Source organism: Neoarius graeffei, chromosome 12 (genome assembly GCF_027579695.1).
Source record: "Neoarius graeffei isolate fNeoGra1 chromosome 12, fNeoGra1.pri, whole genome shotgun sequence".
Classification (NCBI taxonomy): Eukaryota; Metazoa; Chordata; class Actinopteri; order Siluriformes; family Ariidae; genus Neoarius; species Neoarius graeffei.
Genome location: NC_083580.1, coordinates 78,114,864 through 78,132,651, shown reverse-complemented (window position 1 = coordinate 78,132,651; position 17,788 = coordinate 78,114,864). Strand labels below are relative to the sequence as shown.

At 41.4% G+C, this 17,788-nt stretch overlaps 1 protein-coding gene across 1 annotated transcript; it reads right to left on the bottom strand.

Annotated features, from left to right (window-relative positions):
• Window positions 1–658: 658 nt before the first annotated feature.
• Window positions 659–17,787, bottom strand: rab24 (RAB24, member RAS oncogene family). Its single transcript, XM_060936474.1, has 9 exons — window positions 17,361–17,787; window positions 16,979–17,122; window positions 11,094–11,162; window positions 10,927–11,005; window positions 10,628–10,695; window positions 10,413–10,512; window positions 10,240–10,290; window positions 3,310–3,369; window positions 659–3,224 (listed from the first exon to the last, which is right to left on the bottom strand). The coding sequence occupies exons 2-9, from the start codon at window positions 17,093–17,095 to the stop codon at window positions 3,163–3,165; spliced, it is 606 nt and encodes a 201-aa protein (XP_060792457.1). The 5' UTR covers window positions 17,096–17,122; window positions 17,361–17,787; the 3' UTR covers window positions 659–3,162.
• Window position 17,788: the final 1 nt, after the last annotated feature.

Sequence of the window (17,788 nt, the reverse complement as noted above, 5' to 3'; positions counted from 1 at the left end):
TGCAAATGTAAGAGAAGCAGTTTGAACACCAAACACAAGTCGAGTGACAGCTTTGTTTAGCGCCACCTGCTGGTAAAACATGAACTACACCCAAAACAAAACTCTTCACATGTCCTGGTGTTGGGGTGTGTGAGGTTTCAGAAAGTGTCTAACACTGATTAATGGACAGGAATAAAACAGCTGTGTATATTTGTACAGTAAAGAAAGAAAAACTCTATATTAAAGTGACACTACATGCAGATCCTGAAGCTCACTACATGGTTGCTGTACAAGTCCCTGCGAAAATTTTACTGGAAACATTCATAAGTTTTCTACTCTCATCCGACTCGGCAAAGAGTCGAACCGAAGGCCTGTCTTTGCATGTTTCGCTCTCTTGTAGCTACCTGTAGCTAACAGTAACCCCAGCCTCGCCCTGAAGTGCAGGGCATCATGCTAATCCAAACGTACGACGTAGTCTCGCTTTAAAATTCTGATCATCGCACTGCTTTGGACCTGAATGTGATTAACTTGTACACTGTACTTACTCCTGCTGTGTAAAATGCCAGCTTGCTATTTATAATGGTGATGATTATTTTTTACACTCAGCCATCCTACTGCTTTTGCTCTGCTTCCTTTTGCTGTACTGGATGAAAGAAAAGAAAATACAATACTACAGTGCTGCCTTGTGAGAGCGTTTAATTGTCCTGTAGCGCTTTGTACATAATAAATGACAAGTACAGAAAGTTTTTTTGTCGCACGGTCATCAATCTGCTGCTCCGTTCACATGCCGATGATGGACACACACGTCTCAGGCCTTGTGCGTCGTTATTCCTTTAGAAGGAGAACGCCATCTTAGTGCAGCTCAGCTCAGGAGCTCTGTTGATTTCAGGCTCCTTCACGATACTGGATCATGAGAACAAAACACACACTGGGTGTCAGAAGGCTGTTTGTGTGGTGCGAACACTTTCCATTAGTGTGGTGCGTGTTCTATACAGGCACAATAATATAAGCTGAAGCTTACAGACAGACAGACGATGTCATAACACAACCAAGAAGACGCTTTTTCACATCGACAAAGACAAAATTCTTCAAGTAAAATGAAAAGGGTTTATGTTTGCAATGTAAACATGAACGAGCATCACGTATGATGTGTGCTGCAGATCCGCTTTGGATGTAAATGAAGTAAAAAAACAACTCCTACTAATAATAATAATCCTAAAACTGAGGCTCATTCAAAATGAGGACGCTCCAGAAACATGCAGGCAAACGAACATCCATAAAATACAAAAACTCTTTGCACAGAATTTTGTTTGTTTAATCTCCCAGCAATTTTGTCTACGTTTCTTCTCTGCAGACATTCTGTTAGAAATTAAACACCACCTCGCTCGTTCAGAACCGGCTCCACAACCCGCATCAAGAACATCAAAAAACGCTGACAGGTGAAGAAGTGAATAACGTTTTTATTATTATACATACAGGACACTTTTTCGATGTAATAAAAACGTGTTCTATTCCCTTCTAGCAGGTTTCATTTATTTGGTTCGGTAGCATGCAATATTGTTAGCATATCGCTTATCCTACCTGTATTGCGTCACTCTACCCAATGGAGAACGAGCGCTGAATATGGTTTACGATATTGCACGGTTGTCAAGACATGACGTCGCATGTTGGAGACACTAGCGAGTGCGACAATTTGTAAACGAACATCGTTTGTTGCCAGGTTTGCTTCGTTAAATATGGAAGATTGAGAGAATTTTGAAAGAGAAAGACACCTGAAAGGAATGTGTATGTATAATAATAATAACGGCTTTTTATCATGGTCTATCAGATATACTCCATTCAGCTACTCGTCTTCAACTCAATGCTAGTTGAATGGAATATATCTAATATACCACGAGGAAAAAAAAAAACAAAAACAGCCAATATTATTTAAATATCTCATTCCAATGGCACCTGTCAAGGGGTGGGATATATTAGTATTAGGCAGCAAGAGAACAGTCAGTTCTTGAAGTTGACGTGTTGGAAACAGGAAAAAAAAAAATGGGCAAGCGTAAGGAGCGACTTTGAGAAATTGTGATGGTGAGATGACTGGGTTTGACTGAACATCTCCAAAATGGCACATCTTTTCGGGTGTTCCCGGTATGCACTGGTTAGTACCGAACAAAAGTGGTCTAAAGAAGGACAACCGGTCAACCGCCAACAGGGTCATGGGTGTCGAAGGCTTGCTGATTGATTCACATGGGGCATGAAGGCTAGCCTAAATGGTCCAATCCCATAGAAGAGCTTCTGGAGCACAAACTGCTGAAAAGGTTAACGCTGGCTAAAACAGAAAGGTGTCAGCATGAACTTTCTCAGCAGTTTGTGCTCCAGAAGCTCTTCTATGAGATTGGACCATAAGGGCTAGCCTTCATGCCCCATGTGAATCAATCAGCGAGCCTTCGACACCCATGACCCTGTCGCCGGTTGTCCTTTGGATCCTTGGACCACTTTTGCTCGGCACTAACCAGTGCATACTGGGAACGCCCCACAAGATGTGCCATTTTGGAGATGTTCAGTCATCTCAGTCACTCAGATCCGTACGCTTGCCCATTTTTTCCTGCTTCCAACACATCAGCTTCAAAAACTAGCTGTTCTCTTGCTGCCGAATACTAAGATATCCCACCCCTTGACAGGTGCCATTGGAACGAGAATGAGATAATCAACGTTATTGACTTCACCCGTCAGCATTTATGTTATGGCTGATCGGTGTTTCAGGGAACAACAAACAACCACAATGATTTAGCTTAGCACTGCAAATAAATAAACAAACAAACAGTGTGCAACATGATGTAAACTCAGATCATCCAACGCAGCCCTCACTGCTTTCACACGGTGTGCGTTTGGGGGAGAAGGCGATCAGGAAGCGGAGTCAGAATCACTTCCATGCAGCCAACAGCAGGTTCCACTTCTCATTTCTTCCCTGTTTACAGCGTTATACAGAGAAGAGTCTGTCCTTATTATTTCATTTATCGAGGAGTCTCATGAAAATTTGGTTCGCAAAAAACTCCAATGATCAAACTGGGAAAGAGGAAAAAAAAAAAAAAAAAAACCACAATGCAGTCTGTTTTTAATTTATTCTTTAAATAAAAAGGCAGGAGACGTCGAGGTGACGTGACACCGACACAACAGCGTCCTGGTGCTCGGTCAGTGATGACAGCAGGTGAAGAAATAGGAGTTCTTCTTCTCCAGGTTCACGCCTTTCTCCTCTGAAAAACACGAGCTGATTCATCAAAGTGGACAGAAAATACAGTCGGGAAATCACTGGGCGCTCGTGACATGCGAGAGTTTTACCTTGGAGAAGCTCGAAAGCCGAGTTACTGAAATCCTCTGCGACTTTCCTGAAGAGCGTGTCTGTTAGAGTCACACAGGAAAAGGATTCTCTGGAGTGATCAGAATGCTGAGAACTGTTTATGTCAGAGTTCAAGTTTCATATTTACAGAAATAAAAGGACAGAAAAAAAATAATAATCGACAGATTTTAGGATTGTGTGTTTTACTTTTTTGGGTAAATAATCAACATGTTCCTTGACATTGGCTCGTAGATAGAAAGACAGACATGCACGTAATTAACCTAATGTTGTTATCAACCTGCATACTACTGTTAATAAAAATAAGTTACACTTCTCAAACTCAAGGTCGCTTTACAAAGATCAAAGAAAACAACACAAACACAAAAAAAAGTTGCTAAAGAGTGATGAGTTTATGCAGTGGTGGTGAAATGTTCATGAAACACAGGTTTTGAGAGGAGATTTGAAGAACGGAAGCGAAGAGGAAGAGCAGTCATGGCGGGGTTGAGGGAGGGTCTTCCAGAGCTTGGGGGCCATGGCACTGAAGGACCTGCCACCCAGGGTAGAGAGTCTGGTGCGGGGGAACAGCAAGGAGATTACGGCTAGAGGATCTGAGAGAGCGGAATGGGGTATAAGGGGTCAGAAGATCACAAATGTAAGAAGGAGCAAGGTTATGGAGAGCTTTGAAGGCGAGTCGTTGGATTTTATACTCAATATGGGACGAAACAGGTAGCCAGTGAAGCTGAGACAGGATGGGGGTGATATGAGCAGACGGTTTGGTTTGGGTGAGGAGTCTTGCTGCAGAGTTCTGAACGTATCGTAGTCTTTGAAGGGATTTAGTCAGGAGGCCAATGAAAAGGTGGGACATGAAGGAATGGACCAAAGTTTGAGCATTACTAGTGGAAAGGAAAGGGCAAAGACGGGCGATGTTCCGGAGGTGGAAGAAAGCAGTCTTGGTGAGGGATTTAATGTGGGGATCGAAGCTGAGTGAGGGGTCAGGGTAGAGGTCTGCGCGGGACAGAATTTTCAGTCCCGCTCCCGCATTGTGCTAGTCTGGTTAACACCAGACCATATCACAAGTGAAATATGGTCTGGAATCCGCCTATTGAATTTCTCGTAGGGGAGGTGTGGTTTACGATTGTCAACGGCCGTTTATTGGACGTTGCGAATGTCTATCATTTGGCGTATACGTAGCTCATGGCAGTTGTACCCGGTGACGTAGTTAGAGCGACGAAGAAAGACTGTAACGCCAAACGCTGTTCTTTTTTTAAAACAAACTTTCGCTCTGAACTATTCAGAAGTGTCTAAAGCTTGATCGAAAGTTTGGTTCGTATCGCTCGCCGCCATGTTAAATGTGATCCGTAAACAGTCCCAAATAAACTACAAGCTTCCGTTTGTCGAGTAGTACGCGTCACCGTCTTTCCACCCCTCCCCACTCTCTGATTGGCTCCCTAACTCAGGCGAGCCTTTAGACCATAGTTTCCATGCTGTCTTTTCAGATCGGAACGATTGTGCAAAGCAGCATGGGATTTCCCAGGCTAGCATTGTGCAGTCCCGCTCCCGCAAAGAATTATGATTTTCAGTCCCGCTCCCGCCCGCACCTGCCATATTTTGTCCCGCTCCCGCCCGCAAATCCCGCATGATGCAGACGTTCGCGTTATTTCTCACGAAAGTTCTTGTCATTGGCTTGGGGAATTAAACATGCTGAGCTTAGCTGAGCTCTCCACTGACCGATCCTTCACCTAGCGCACGTAGCGAGGGTGCGCGTTGCCAGGCGGCATGCGCAGCTGAGGCTTTACAGAGATACCCATTGTGAGCTTCACTAGAGGAGCTCTGCTCTTCTGCCATGATCGGAGATCTCAAACACGGAAGAGCGGAAAGGAATCGGAAACGTACGCGAGATTAGACCACATCCGCAAATTTAGGCATCTGAAAATGTTTTTATTAATGCCAAATAAAATATCCAGCACAAATTATATATGATAGACATAAATTAATAATTTATAAATTTTATTTTAAACACGTTTTTAGTTAGCGGGACTGCAGCTTATCACCTCTCCCGCCCGCTCCTGCATTGTGCACTCCCCCTCCCGCACGTGCCCACAATGAGCTTTCAAAATTTGTCCCGCGCCGCACTGCTTTGCGTCGGGTCCCACGGGACTCCCGCGGGAGTGCAGGCTCTAGCTCAGGGAGTATTCCAAGGTTTCTAACAACAGCTGAAGATTTAAATCAAGTCAAGTTTATTTTTATAGCGCTTTTAACAATAGACATTGTCGCAAAGCAGCTTTACAGAATTTTTATGACTTTAAACATGAGCTAATTTTATCCCTGATCTATCCCCAATGAGCGAGCCTGTGGCGACGGTGTTGAGGAAAAACTCCCTCAGACGACATGAGGAAGAAACCTCGAGAGGAACCAGACTCAAAAGGGAACCCATCCTCATTTGGGTGATAACACACAACATGATTCTAACGTTTTTAACATGGAGTAACATGAATATTTAACAAGTGCACTGTCGATGTTAAGACTGAAGCTGGAGGACTAGTGTTGGAGGACTCGAGAATGGTCTTCGTCTCAAGACCACTTTTTGAAGATCTCGGTCTCATCTCAGAACCGAGCACATTTTTACTTGGTCTCAACATTTTATTTCAAGACCGGTCAAGACCACAACTGCAGAGGGATTTCACTAAACTGCCTGTGTACTGTCTGATTTATTTGTTAACGACGTTACTGCGATTGGATGTAAAATTTCCTGCTTCAAATGCGACCAATAACGTGACTCAGCGCTAATTTGAAATTTTTTTTCCTGTTCACAACTGTCACCCCTCCCCCACTCACGCGGGTCTGGTTGTGGTCTTGACTCGGTCTCGCCCTGCCTTGATCTCGGTTCAGGTGGTCTTGACTACAACACTACTGTGTGTCATCTATTCAAATCAATATACAACAAATAACGCAGAACACAAACAATTCTGAACTTACCCATTTATCGCCTTTCTATTTCATTGCACCAACCAATCGAAAGTCTAAATATGATTTATGGTGTTGTATTTTTCTGTATAACAGCAGGGTCCAGGTTGATAAATGAGAACTCTGTGAAGCCTGTAATGTCATTATCTTTAATAGGCGTGTAATTTTGTATAATCTAATTGCTTTGTTTTTTTTAAGTTTCCACATTGACATTACATTAACCACACGGACACTGTGGGCTTCACAGATGTACTTCAGCTACGATCTGCTGCCATTTCTAGACTCTTTCATATTCTCATGCACTTCTCCTTTCCCTTCTCGACTCGTGGTCTCGGCCAAACCTGCGGACGGACGCGTCCGAATGCTTCTCCACCTTCTGGAGCCAGACGTTTTCTTCTACGTCATTCAACATCAACGTAAAGCTCCAATGATGCCGTCAATGGAATGGATGATACACGGATTGCCACACTTTGTTTACACACGTCGTAATGTAAAATTCACCTCCACGTCAGAAATAAAACAAAAACGAGCCTCATTCGTCAAACCTGGAGTAACACTGTGTGTAAACGTTTGTGTAAGCAAAACCGAATTAAAACATTTACACACAAAATGACTGAGTTCACAGAGTGGAAAGCATAAACCACTGAATAAACAGGAAAAAAAAGAAGAAGAAGAATTTCTCTGAGACAGGAGCTGAAGTGCTTTTGAGTTACAGCTGTGAGAATAAAGCAGTATTTAACCGCGTGTACAGAAACGTCACTGAAAAAAGACAAAATATAGAGAGAAATTATGGAAGTGAATTCGTTGCCGTCCATCCAGAGAAATATACAGTGAGTGAGATAAAAAAAAACACAAACACTGAGTAAAAAAAAAATTATTACTATATTAAACTTACTATATTACTGGGGTTTTTTTGTCTGCTTTTTACAATTTAGGAAAAAAATAAAATTAAAAATCACCTCTAAATCACTCCAGACTAGTCTCCAGACTATTTGTCACTCAATCTTTAACTTCCTAAGATAAAAAATAAATAAATTTAAATTTACTAAAGAAAATTTTTTGTCAGATTTCATTGAATGCCTTGGATTTTTTTTTCAAATAAATACATTTTTGTTTGTTTGAAACTAGTTTAGACAGATGGATCTTGTTTACCTCTTTGCATCATGTTCAAAAATTATTTTATCTAAAAATACGACTCTGAATGCTGGACACTGGAAGATTTTTTTAAAAATAAAAGTCACAATCCATTTACTTTTTAATATTTGATCATGAGACCGAATCAGATTTCAGACATAATGGTATATTCTAAATAATAATAATAATAATATTTTTTTTTTTAAATCCTCAAGTGTGAATAAATTTGTGCAGGAAAGTGATACATACTGTATTTCTGAGATCACACTGAGAACCTGTCATTTAAATTTGGAAATAAATATAAATCTGAATTTCTGAACGATTTTAAACAGAATGTAAACATTCAATATTCTGAATATTTAACATTCAAGACGGTTTCTCGATCCTGATATAAATGCATTACATTGAGAACGTAATGAATGTGTGATCAGACGACACTCCTGATCAGGGATCTGATCTAAAATGGATCATAAGGTTTTGCACAAACGTGTGGAGTCCATGTACACTACCGTTCAAAAGTTTGGGGTCACCCAGACAATTTTGTGTTTTCCATGAAAAGTCACACTTTTATTTCCCACCATAAGTTGTAAAATGAATAGAAAATATAGTCGAGACATTTTTCTGGCCATTTTGAGCATTTAATCGACCCCACAAATGTGATGCTCCAGAAACTCAATCTGCTCAAAGGAAGGTCAGTTTTATAGCTTCTCTAAAGAGCTCAACTGTTTTCAGCTGTGCTAACATGATTGTACAAGGGTTTTCTAATCATCCATTAGCCTTCTGAGGCAATGAGCAAACACATTGTACCATTAGAACACTGGAGTGAGAGTTGCTGGAAATGGGCCTCTATACACCTATGGAGATATTGCACCAAAAACCAGACATTTGCAGCTAGAATAGTCATTTACCACATTAGCAATGTATAGAGTGGATTTCTGATTAGTTTAAAGTGATCTTCATTGAAAAGAACAGTGCTTTTCTTTCAAAAATAACGACATTTCAAAGTGACCCCAAACTTTTGAACGGTAGTGTAGCTCGAGTGTACACGGTCATTACAAAAAAAAAAAACGAACGGTTTGAAACTGTGTAAATATTTAAAAAGATTTTCACTCAAGCTGATGTCAGTTACATACACACACCAGCCACCTTATTAGGAACACCCCTACATCCACCTGCTGTTCTGTTTGATGCGGTTCTCTAATCAGCCGATCGCTCGACAGCAGCACGATGCATCAAATCACGCAGATACAAATCAAGAGCTTTGGTTAATATTCACGATGTTTAAACATCAGAATGGGAAAAATTGTGATCTCACAGTGAAGTGTGACTTTCTTTCTTTCACTGTGGTATGGGTGTCGGTTTGAGCCAGATGGACTGCTGGTTTGAGTATTTCAGAAACTGCTGATCTCCTTCCTGGGGTTTTCACACACAACAGTCTGTAGAGTTTACACAGAATGATGTGAAAAACAAAAAAGATAGATTGATTGATTGACTGATTGATTGAGCGACAGTTCTTTGGGTGGAAACAAGCGCCTTGTTGATAAGAGAGGGTCAGAGATCACACAATGGCCAGACTGGTTTAAGCTTTTTTGCCAGGAAGGATATAGGGTCAATCCATGTGAAATCACCAGACGCCTCACCACTGACCATCTCAGATTTGCTTCATACTTTCTGGAAATATTGTCAGTGTGCCCAATAAATATTGTACAAAATTTTAGGCTTGTATCTTCATTAGTTTCTGAGATATAGGGGCTTAAAAAAGGGGCGTGGCCCCAATTTCCCTGTTGAAACGCGTGCTACAGAAAATGGACCTAACTTCCATAAGCCATTACTTTTAAACTATTCATGCAAGATACATGAAATTTTCAAGGATTGTTCTTCAACATCAGACGCCTTTAAATACTAAAATAGAAAGTTCACAGTTCAATATTTGCCAAGTTATGGCTTGCTGAAAATCATAAAGTGTGCTTTGGAGCAACTTTGATGTCCCATATCTCCACATTAAAAATATAATATTTATAGTTTGGTTTAGGGTACCAACTTCATATTTAGTGCATTTGCTAATCAAATCAAGCTCTTTCCAGTGGTATAATTGTTTTTATGGTAGACCTTGTCATACATTTGTAATACGCATTTGAATTATAGGCGCAAAATGTTTTTTTTTTAAAGCTTAATAAATCAGAAAGTTTGATTTCTTTTGAACACATACCTAGTTGCCTAAAGAGTACTATAACATGAGTAATAAATAAGAAAATTTGAAAGGTCTGGTGTGCTTTAATGTGGAGATATAGGGGGTCAAAGTTGCTCCAAAACACATTTATGACTTTCAGCAAGCCATAACTTGGCAAATATTGAACTGTGAACTTTCTATTTTAGTATTTAATGGCGTCTGACATTGAAGAACAGTCCTTGAAAATTTCACGTATCTTGCATGAATAGTTTAAAAGTAATGACTTCTGGAAGTTAGGTCTGTTTTCTGTAGCACGCGTTTCAACAGTGAAATTGGGGCCACGCCCCTTTTTTTACACCCCTATATCTCAGAAACTAATGAAGGTACAAGCCTAAAATTTTGTGCACTATTTATTGGGCACACTGACAATATTTTCAGAAATGAAGCAAATCTGAGCTGGTCAGTGGCGAACATTTTTCTAAATCTGGTGATTTGGGGCGGAATTACCCAATAGTAACTCATATAATCACTCTTTACAACCGTGGTGAGCAGAAAAGCATCTCAGCATGCAACAGAAAACAGAAGAACACATTGGGTTCCACTCCTATTAAAGTGGCTGGTGAGTGTATGTAGGCGAGCGTATGTAGGCAGTTCTGCTGCTTACCAACATTGTTTCCTGTTTTGCTTGATGTCTCGAAATGCTGCGCTCCGATTTCTGTAGAGGACAGAGGGAGGACAGAGTGTGTGTTTGTGATTCCTGTTCACTGCAACGTCAATACCAGAGTGTATGAATCGGAAAATGTTCGGACGCTGACGCCGTACGGCACGAACGTTTACCTTCCACGAAGTCCTGTACGTCATGGTAGTCGACTTGCCGTGCGCTCCTGTTGCCTTCTACGAGGTCATTCTTGGTGCCGCACAAATAGATCTTACAGTGCTGTAAACAAACAAGGCAGTTGGCGGATTTTAGTATATAGTGAAGTCGTATATAGAGTATTTTTATTCTTTACTTAAAAAATAAAATAAAATTTGAAAAGTGATAGAAAAGTGACCTCTTCGAACGTCTGTAACTCCTTTACCCAGAATCTGGCTCTCTGGAAGCTGCTGTTGTCTGTTAAGTCTAAACAGGAATGGTTCAATAAAACAAACAATGTTAAAGATAAGATAAAAACAAGATGATGATGAGGTTATTGATGACGTCGTTTTCTCCTTCGCATTACATGTGAATCACTAGAAAGGTCACTTTAGATAAAAAGTCACAACATGAACCCTGAGGAATGAGGCTTATATAAATGAAATCCAACAGGATGTTTTTCTTTTCAATAAAAAACACCCCAGGAAGGAACGGTACCGTAACACACGATGGCAGCTCGGGCTCCTCTGTAGTAGATTCTACTCATGGCCTCATAGCGCTCGGATCCAGCCGTGTCCTAGAAGAACGCAAAATGGTTTTTACGCGATGTGATATTTGCTGAGTATCTTATTAAAAACCCAACATGGCAGGACAACCGGACTCACCCATATGCCCAGAGTAATCACTTTATCGTCAACGTTAATGGACTTGGCAACAAACGCAGCACCGATGGTCTATAAGAAAAACAGATAAAAGCGTTTCAAATCTGACACCTAGCTATTTAGCACAATGTTACACTGCCATGATGTCCCGTGATGTTTCCTCCAATTATATTATATTTTAGTATAAATCCAGAGCTGATGATAGGAAATCGGGCACGCTGATTGGTCGAGAGATTCGGACTATTTCTCAATAATCACCTCGAGCGACTCGGCAAAACGGCAGCCGATCGCTTCATCACCGTAAGTGAGGAAGAATTACAAATTCAGAAAGAAAATGCTGTTCTTAAATAAAAGCATTAAAAGATGCTACGAAGTTTGGTCTAAAACTATTCAAAGGTAAGGTGGAGTTGTGATTTATTTTATCCATTTCAAAAACAATTATCCACCTCAGGCTCATGAATAATAACCTCAATTTCATCTCAGTTATTAAATCACCGATATCCACTTCACCTTCGGCGATTAATTGTTAAATGTGAGAGTTGATCAGATTCATTATCTGCCAACTCCGAGTATAAGTTATCGATCAAAAACTCAGCAAAAGAGAATAAAACAGGAAATGCGCACGAAACTGAAATGATTTCTGCAACTCTTTTGGACTCCTGCATATTAACACACACCACCTGGAAGCCCCGCCCCCTTATATACCCCCACTGTCTCATATACTCTCAACTGGACTCATAAATAAACTATCAGTGTAAATGAATCAACAGTCCTTTAGTGTCAAATCAAACACTTCACACAAATAATGTTAATTGTCATAAGAAGAAGAAGAAAGTGATTAAGTGCACTGTATCACAGTGTTGTTTTTGTTTGTTTTTTTGCACAGCATGTCCATGAGGACATCAGATGACCAACTGATCACAAAAATGTCTTCTTGTGTTTGTTTTTTTCCATACGAGTTCTGCATGATGACTTAAAATCCACCGTCCAGCTGAGTTTTGCGATTGGCACCGCCATCCAGCAGCTCCTGACTGCACAGCTGGTAATCCTGTTACCTCCTCCGCTATACTCTTTAAAGGACATGGGACATGGATTTTTACCTGGGCATAATTATGTATAAAGGACATAAGAAATCCCATCTAAATCCCTGCAGGGCGTCAAAAATGTGAAAATCATCACATTATTCAAGTTTTTTTTATACATCAGCGTAAAACAAGGATTCGTTAATGAGCTAGGTGGTCACGTGACCCGTGACGTCACAAAAACTTTTCAAGGAGCCAGCGCTTGGGAATCTAATGTAAACAGGTTACCGAAATGGACACCATCGACAGTGACATTCCCGATGTTTCACAGAGATGTGAAGTTAGACCCTATCAATTCGAACCGATAGCTGGAAATTCACATGAACATGGATCTTGTCTTTACTCTGACGGGTCAGATGATTCTGAGAGTGAGAGTTCATTCAGCCCTCATGAAACTGAAAGCGGTCGGCTCCATAACACTTCCTGGTAAGTTAAAAACAATTCTGCTCAAAGGCTAATGATCTGTTGAAAGAAGTATTATTTTTGTATCATACATTGAAAGTTCATCATAGACCTAGCTAAAGTACGTTGCAAGCTAGTTTTTTTTTTTGCTGATATTTTTCGAGATTGATTGAGATACAATGCTTCCAGAGTCCGAGATGAAAACATTCAAAATGGCGAAACGAGTCAGAATTATGATAATCAATAATTGATACACCCAAAATTATAATACTAATCCTTACCTCGGCTTTCAGTCGCTTAGCGCAGAGGTCTTCAATAGGGGGGTCGCGAAATCGCACCGGATCACTCATATCAACAAAAATATTCCTGCCCTGTCCCCTGGCCTCCGTGCAGGGATGCAAACAGCGCGCCTTTCGGCGGATGCCGCCTTTTTCACGGCTGAATCGCGCATATCCGATTTAAAAAAAAAATTACGATATTAATTCATGAAACATGAAGTATAAGGATGAGAAAAAAACAGTTTAAATCGGGAAGCTGCGCACATTTGTGCAGCCTGGCACAAATGTGCGCAGCTTCCCGATTTAAACTGTTTTTTTTTCTCATCCTTATACTTCATGTTTCATGAATTAATATCGCTCAGTACCTGAGTATTAATGTTGAAAGAATCCTCAGTGAAATGGTCCGAACACAGTTTGTGGGAAACAGTAGGTGCAAAGTTTTTTCAACAGGTGTTCTGTAAAGTTATCCTACCTCTTGGATTTGTCCTACCAAGCCTACTGCGCATGCGCGAAGCCTACTGCGCATGCGCAGGTGAGCCCACACTTTCCTCAGCTTCGGGTCCTTGGGGAATGCAAAAAAACTTACTCCAGAGCATTTCCCATTGGAATTATTGCAACCATAAGCAGCACAATACACCATGATGTCCAATGTACTTTAAAGACTATAAAAACAATTTTCTTGTCATCCACTTCTCCATTCATCTACCCGCTTGTGCTGTGCCCGAAAGTTTTTGTGACGTATGATCACGTGACAGCGGCTCTTCCGGTTGCAAAATACGCATATCGGAAGTCGAGCAGAAATGCCATATAATCATCACGAATATAACGATTTTGCTGAATTTAATAGATGATTTTTTATTTGTTGATGCAATTAATTCATATTTTTAATGGAAAGAAACTGATATAGCGTGCTTTTATGTTTCATGTCCCATATCCTTTAAATCTGACCTGGTGGAAATCTTCCTGTCTTTTTAGGTTATATCCAGCATTAAAATCATTTTGCAGTGAAGAGCTGTACCTCACATGAGCTCCAAATCAGATAGATAAATAAAAAAAAAAAAAAGACATATTTGCACCCTCCTTTCTCTTAACTCAGACTGCCCTGTCTCCACATCAGACTCAATAAAGGTGTTTTACAAGAATACTCCAGCTTTTTCAACCCAGTTTACCACATCTGGAGCGTGCCCATGATTGCAACATGCAAGAATTTCTAAACATTTCCCTTCACTTGAAACACGTGGAAATTTCCATTCTTCAAAAGTTCAAGTCTGTTGAAAAAAATATATATCTAAAGAAATATCTGACTAATTATTACAGACTAACAATAAATATCTTTGAAAGAAAAGCAGCTCTGTTTAACATCTGTCCTTTTCTTATGTCATTAAATCAAACACTGCAGTGACCGCGTAATAAAATTTAACGTCAGTCATTTCTCCTTTTGGGTTTGTGGTGTCCGTGTGCATTGGTCATGCAGAACCACAAATTCTTCTTTCTTTTTTTGTAAAAGTCTTCCCATCAGTGACCTTTACAGATTGAGAGCTTTATTTTCATGACTCTTCGACATCTTCAAGACTTCCTGAGAGTGTTTCCCAAAAAAAAAAAAAAAAACCAAGACTTGCCATCCTTTGCTCAGCACAACGAATCATCCAAATTTGTGTTCATGGTCATCAAAACATACACGAGAAGAAACATGAGGTCCATTCAGATTGAATTAGCTTTAGTGAAGAAGGTGGAGTCATGTCATATTAGTCTCATCAGACTCCATTATATCAGGCATATCTTGTGGTACATCGCTTTGGATAAGCGTGTCTGCTAAATGCCAGGTGATGTTCACCGTTGCTCGCCATTGGGATCAAAGATGACTATGACTTCAATGTGGCGGGTGGCGGTTGTGGGTCTGGAGGTGACTGATGAGGCCAATCCGGGCTTCAAAAGGTACACCCACATGTTGGGCACACGTGGGTAGGAGCTGTATTGGGGGTGGTGGCGATAGTTCGAGCCTTCCGTGCAGCTTGTTTCTTCTGGGCCTCGGCGATGCCTTTCATCTCTGCTTCATGTATGTCACCGGTGAGCTTTGCTTTGCTTGCCATTCTGGATGAGTTGAGATTGATTTCTAGGGTTTTGAGGGACACTTTGAGATTGTCCTCGAAGCATTTCTTCTGCCCCCCCAGATGAGCGCTTGTCTTGGCACAGCTGTTTGAGCAGTCAACTGTCTGGCTTGGTCTATCTGACTTGGGCTTTCTGCAGAAGAGTGTTAACGCTAGGAAGTCCAGCTCCCAGTAGAGTGCGCACGTTCCACGTGCCAAGGTTGAGTACTTTCACGATCTTATTTGTTGTATTTCAACTGCTGAGTGGGATCCCTGCCAGCTATGGTGTGCTGGCCAGGGTGAGGTGAAGCACGCTATGTTTGGGGCACCTTTTCTAGCACCTTCCTCCATGGAGGTGAGCAGATTTAGTGAGTTATGTCCGGGTTCTTGCCCAAACTGATAATCGCATCATCAGTTTTATTTTGGATAATCAGACACAAGGTACGCCACCACTCTTTCCGGAGCAGTTGGGGGTTAGGTGCCTTGCTCAAGGGCACTTGAGCCAGTCCTGCTGGTTCAGGGAATCTTCTGGTCCCAAAGCTGTTTATCTAACCATTTGACCATGACGTCCCCAAAAGCAAATTCTCAACAGGGCTGCTCAGACATCCAGCGGGTTGCCAAACTCCACTGCTGCTTCATTCCAGCAGAGAGTGACCCTACGCCCTGGGCCGCCTGTGTGCAGGTTCGTGACTACAGCTTCCACTGTTTCCCTACCTGCTGCTTCGCTACTTGCCCATCGCCATAGGACTTGAATTTAAAGTCATGACTTGGATTAGAGTGAAGCAGAGTTGCGCAGCCATCAGCCTCACTCTCTCGTCCCGACCTAACTGGATCCAGGGGCAAGACGGAATCAGGACAGCTGGAGCTAGGTCGGGATGCAGTGGATGGCCAACAGTGTTCTACATGTGGCCTGATCACGCTCCACAAATGCTTTGCTGGGGCCGTCTTCCTTCCTGCCCGTTGAACCACCAGGTGGTGGTCTCCTCCACGCAGTCTGCCGAGTCCAGGGGGAGTGAGGGCTTGCTAGCGCTTGTTCAAGGCACCACCTCAGGAGGGAAGAAGACACCTTACTACTCCACTGCATGGCGGTCAAGGACGGCACATGCCCGCGGCCCTAATACACATCCTACACTATATTCTGTAACACATTCTACACCGTATTCCATAATGCATCTTCCACTATGTTCTATAAAATTACTCTTTACAATATATTCCATACACATTCTACACTATATTCTGTAACACACACAAATATATTCCACGACACATCCTACACTATATTCTATAACATATCTTACACCATGTTCTAACACACACACACAACTCTATATTCCGACAGATTCAGGGAATAATTAAATGACATCACCCCAAATCCACGTCCACATGTCAAAGTAATCCAGTCCGAATAGGGTTCGAATTCCTTCTTCTGCCTAATAAGAATCGTGATGTTTTCATCGCACTTAAGGAAGTCGGAAGTCTAAAGAGCGCTTCGAATAAAACAGGTGATTATAATGATCATTTTGTTTTAAAAACATGGTAAAGTCATAGCCTAATGCTTAGAGAAGCAGCTTCGGGACCGAAGGGCGTTGGTTCGATTCCCTGAACTTGCCGGGTATGGCTGAAATGCCCTTGAGCAAGGCACCTAACCACCTACTGCACCCCAGGCTGCTCTGGTAAATGGCAGTAATGAAATGCAATGCAAAACGAGGTATGTGTGGGTGTATTGTGGTATGCGTGGAATTTCTGGTATGACAGACCGACCTTTGTTGTCAGTGTAATGCATTAATACAGTACAGTGAAAGTGGTTGGCTGTCCTTTGCCGGTGCAAATAGCATATATTCAAAAGACATTGCACATTCACTGGTTAATGACAATATTATCATTGTGAAGTGTGTGTAGATCGTCAATATGGTGGTGTACGAATCACTCACAGGTACAACATACATCGAGAAACCTTCCCCTGTTTGAATACTAACATGATGTTCTGAAAAACAACCCACAAAACCCAAAGCAGTGTCTGGGTGTGTTCTCATACTCACATTCTGATACGGTCCAACAAGGAAGCGATGGTGAACGTATCTCTCGACCAGGCTGGTTTTCCCCACGCTCTCCTTCCCCAGCATGACCACCTTGGCATCGATGCGCATGGCCGTCATGGTTTATTTGTGAGGACGGAAAGAAAACTGGAGAGAAAGAGGAAGCTTGGTGTTAAGAGCTGCATGACTTGATGGAGCACGTTATTTGGCAATTTGACTGACATGTCTGTAAAACCACATCTAACTTCAATCATGAGTGGACTCAGAGTGAACACATGAGGCTAGGTAGACAGGCATGTGATGTGATGTGAAGTGAATCATAAGAAGGGGGAGAAGAAAACCCTGCAAAGTCATGTGATTCAGTTCTTGCTAGTTTTCTACTTACCTTGTCTTTAGTGGTTGGTTCAGTAGGTTAAGTGTTGTTGTTGTTGTTGCTGCTGCTGCTGTTGTTGTTGCTTTGCTAACATTACCTGTCTATCTCATACTGAAACTGAAATCACACCCACTGTGCTCACTTCTCTCACAATAAAGGACTCAGATACCTCACAGGTACACCTACATTAGCATTTAGCTAAGCTAGTACAGTTAAAAACACAGCAGTGCTAACAGGCTAAATCCTATTCTGACGTCACTTTACTAGCTTTAACAAGAAAATTACAAATTAAACTAGTTTCCGCTTCCCTTGAACACTTTATCACCCGCTTTAACAATACTGTTAATATTTTATTAATATTAATATTAATATATACACACACACACACGAGCTAAAAACAAACCCTCCTACTATACTCAGGACCCTAAGCAAAGAGGAAG

Coding starts and splice junctions, on each gene's coding strand:
- rab24 (XM_060936474.1), bottom strand. CDS start 17,095: ATGACGGCCATGCGCATCGATGCCAAGGTGGTCATGCTGGGGAAGGAG. Junction 11,006..11,093: donor TGATTACTCTGGGCATATGG/GTGAGTCCGGTT, acceptor GCGTTCTTCTAG/GACACGGCTGGATCCGAGCG. Junction 10,513..10,627: donor AGTTACAGACGTTCGAAGAG/GTCACTTTTCTA, acceptor GTTTGTTTACAG/CACTGTAAGATCTATTTGTG.